This window comes from Oncorhynchus mykiss, unplaced genomic scaffold (assembly GCF_013265735.2).
Source record: "Oncorhynchus mykiss isolate Arlee unplaced genomic scaffold, USDA_OmykA_1.1 un_scaffold_130, whole genome shotgun sequence".
Classification (NCBI taxonomy): Eukaryota; Metazoa; Chordata; class Actinopteri; order Salmoniformes; family Salmonidae; genus Oncorhynchus; species Oncorhynchus mykiss.
In genome coordinates this window covers 1,200,001-1,202,500 of record NW_023493663.1, presented here as the reverse complement: position 1 = coordinate 1,202,500, position 2,500 = coordinate 1,200,001, and the positions used below count along the sequence as shown (strand labels likewise).

Genomic DNA, 2,500 nt, shown 5'->3' with positions numbered 1-2,500 from the left:
AGACTCTGTCCCTAGGTCACCCCAGTTATACTGAGGCCCCTGACCCTAGGTCACCCCAGTTATACTGAGGCCCTTCAGACTCTGTCCCTAGGTCACCCCAGTTATACTGAGGCCCCTGACCCTAGGTCACCCCAGTTATACTGAGGCCCTTCAGACTCTGTCCCTAGGTCACCCCAGTTATACTGAGGCCCCTGACCCTAGGTCACCCCAGTTATACTGAGGCCCTTCAGACTCTGTCCCTAGGACACCCCAGTTATACTGAGGCCCTTCAGACTCTGTCCCTAGGTCACCCCAGTTATACTGAGGCCCCTGACCCTAGGTCACCCCAGTTATACTGAGGCCCTTCAGACTCTGTCCCTAGGTCACCCCAGTTATACTGAGGCCCCTTCAGACTCTGTCCCTAGGACACCCAAGTTATACTGAGGCCCCTTCAGACCCTGTCCCTAGGACACCCCAGTTATACTGAGGCCCCTGTCCCTAGGACACCCCAGTTATACTGAGGCCCCTGTCCCTAGGACACCCCAGTTATACTGAGGCCCCTGTCCCTAGGACACCCCAGTTATACTGAGGCCCCTGTCCCTAGGACACCCCAGTTATACTGAGGCCCCTGTCCCTAGGACACCCCAGTTATACTGAGGCCCCTGTCCCTAGAACACCCCAGTTATGGACTGAACTCTATAATAACACACACACACACACACACACACACACACCCTCCACACACCCTCCACACATTAGTGACTGCTGTTACCCTCCACACACCCTCCACACATTAGTGACTGCTGTTATCCTCCACACACCCTCCACACACCCTCCACACACACACACACCACACATCCTCCACACACCCTCCACACACACACACACACACAACACACCCTCCACACACCCTCCACACACCCTCCACACACCCTCCACACACAACACACCCTCCACATACCCTCCACGCACACACACACCACACACCCACCACACACACACACACAACACACACACACCCTCCACACACCCTCCACACACACACACACACACACCACACACCCGCCACACACAAACACACACACACCCTCCACACACAAACACAAACACACACCCTCCACACACAAACACACACACACACACCACACACCCTCCACACACAAACACACACAGAAAGAGAGACTCACCCGGCTCTGACAGGGCCAGCACCCCTCTCTCCGGCGTTCCCTTGGTCCCCTCCTCTTCCTCCAGCTGGTACGAGTCGAAGCTATAACTCTGCACTACACTGGTTTCTCTGCCCTCCCTCCATCCTGCCCTCCCTGCCCGTCCCTCTCCCCCCTCCCTCTCCTCTCTCCCTGTCTGGTCCCATCCCTCTCTCTCCTCTCTCCCTGTCTGGCCCCATCCCTCTCTCTCCTCTCTCCCTGTCTGGTCCCATCCCTCTCTCTCCTCTCTCCCTGTCTGGCCCCATCCCTCTCTCTCCTCTCTCCCTGTCTGGCCCCATCCCTCTCTCTCCTCTCTCCCTGTCTGGTCCCATCCCTCTCTCTCCTCTCTCCCTGTCTGGCCCCATCCCTCTCTCTCCTCTCTCCCTGTCTGGCCCCATCCCTCTCTCTCCTCAGGGGTCTGTGCTGGGGTTGGCCTCCGTCGCTCCACTCCTGCTGTACTCATTATGGTACACTACACACACACACGCAAAGGAATATACACTCCTAACACTCTTCTTGCAAAACACACGCTACACACACCTGGAGAAGAGAGGAGAGGAGAGGAGAGGAGAGGAGAGGAGAGGAGAGGAGAGGAGAGGAGAGGAGAGGAGAGGAGAGGAGGCTACACAACCTTCCCTCCAAGACACACACAGAGCTAACAGTGGAGAGGCAGGAGGCTTTGGGGTGATGGTGACCTGTAGGAGGAGACAACAGAACAACATGATAGACAGGTGTTAGACCTCCAAGCTGATATCCCTTTTTTGACTGTCAAAACATAGGACAGCAAACAGACACAAACGCAGACTCCCCCCCCCCCCCTTCTCTCTCGGTAAATACTAAATACACACATCTGTAACCAACCCCACCACCAGCCTCTAGTCTTTTCTGTCAACACAGTTCATCTCCCTACAACAGACTATAACAGTGGTGTGTGCTGAGTGCTGAAGGAATGGACAAGCCCTCTGTATGCTTTAGACCTTATACAACACGTTATTCACACAGACAGACAGGCAGGCAGGCAGGCAAGCAGGCAGGCAGGCAAGCAGGCAGCTGAAGGCCTCATATCATAATGATGCGCTCTCTCTCGTCCACTGACCGCTAGAAAACAGTTGGGTGTGATTACAGTTCCAACCACTAGGTGGCGCTCACAGACTCTTAGTCAGAAGCAGAATGAAAGGAACCGACATAAAGTGATTGAAACATGAACCAAACAGACTCGTACAGCGTTACACATTCAACAACGGCCCATCGGTCAAGAAAAACAGACATGTTCCTCTAATGCCATGTGAAAGTGAAGAGTAAAGTTGGTTTTATTCTGT

At 54.5% G+C, this 2,500-nt stretch overlaps 1 protein-coding gene across 2 annotated transcripts in view; it reads right to left on the bottom strand.

The window, feature by feature from the left end:
* LOC118947109 (equilibrative nucleoside transporter 4-like) overlaps nucleotides 1-1,972 on the bottom strand; it is a 25,563-nt gene extending 23,591 nt beyond the window's left edge. Inside the window, exons 1-2 of one of the 2 annotated variants that reach the window (XM_036972282.1) lie at nucleotides 1,580-1,972; nucleotides 1,167-1,267 (exon numbers count right to left, since the gene is read on the bottom strand). In XM_036972282.1, coding sequence (XP_036828177.1) covers nucleotides 1,167-1,267; nucleotides 1,580-1,644 — 166 coding nt within the window. In that variant the 5' untranslated portion in view covers nucleotides 1,645-1,972. The remainder of the gene's footprint in view (nucleotides 1-1,166; nucleotides 1,268-1,579) is intronic. The other variant, XM_036972281.1, reaches the window with a different exon arrangement.
* Nucleotides 1,973-2,500: the final 528 nt, after the last annotated feature.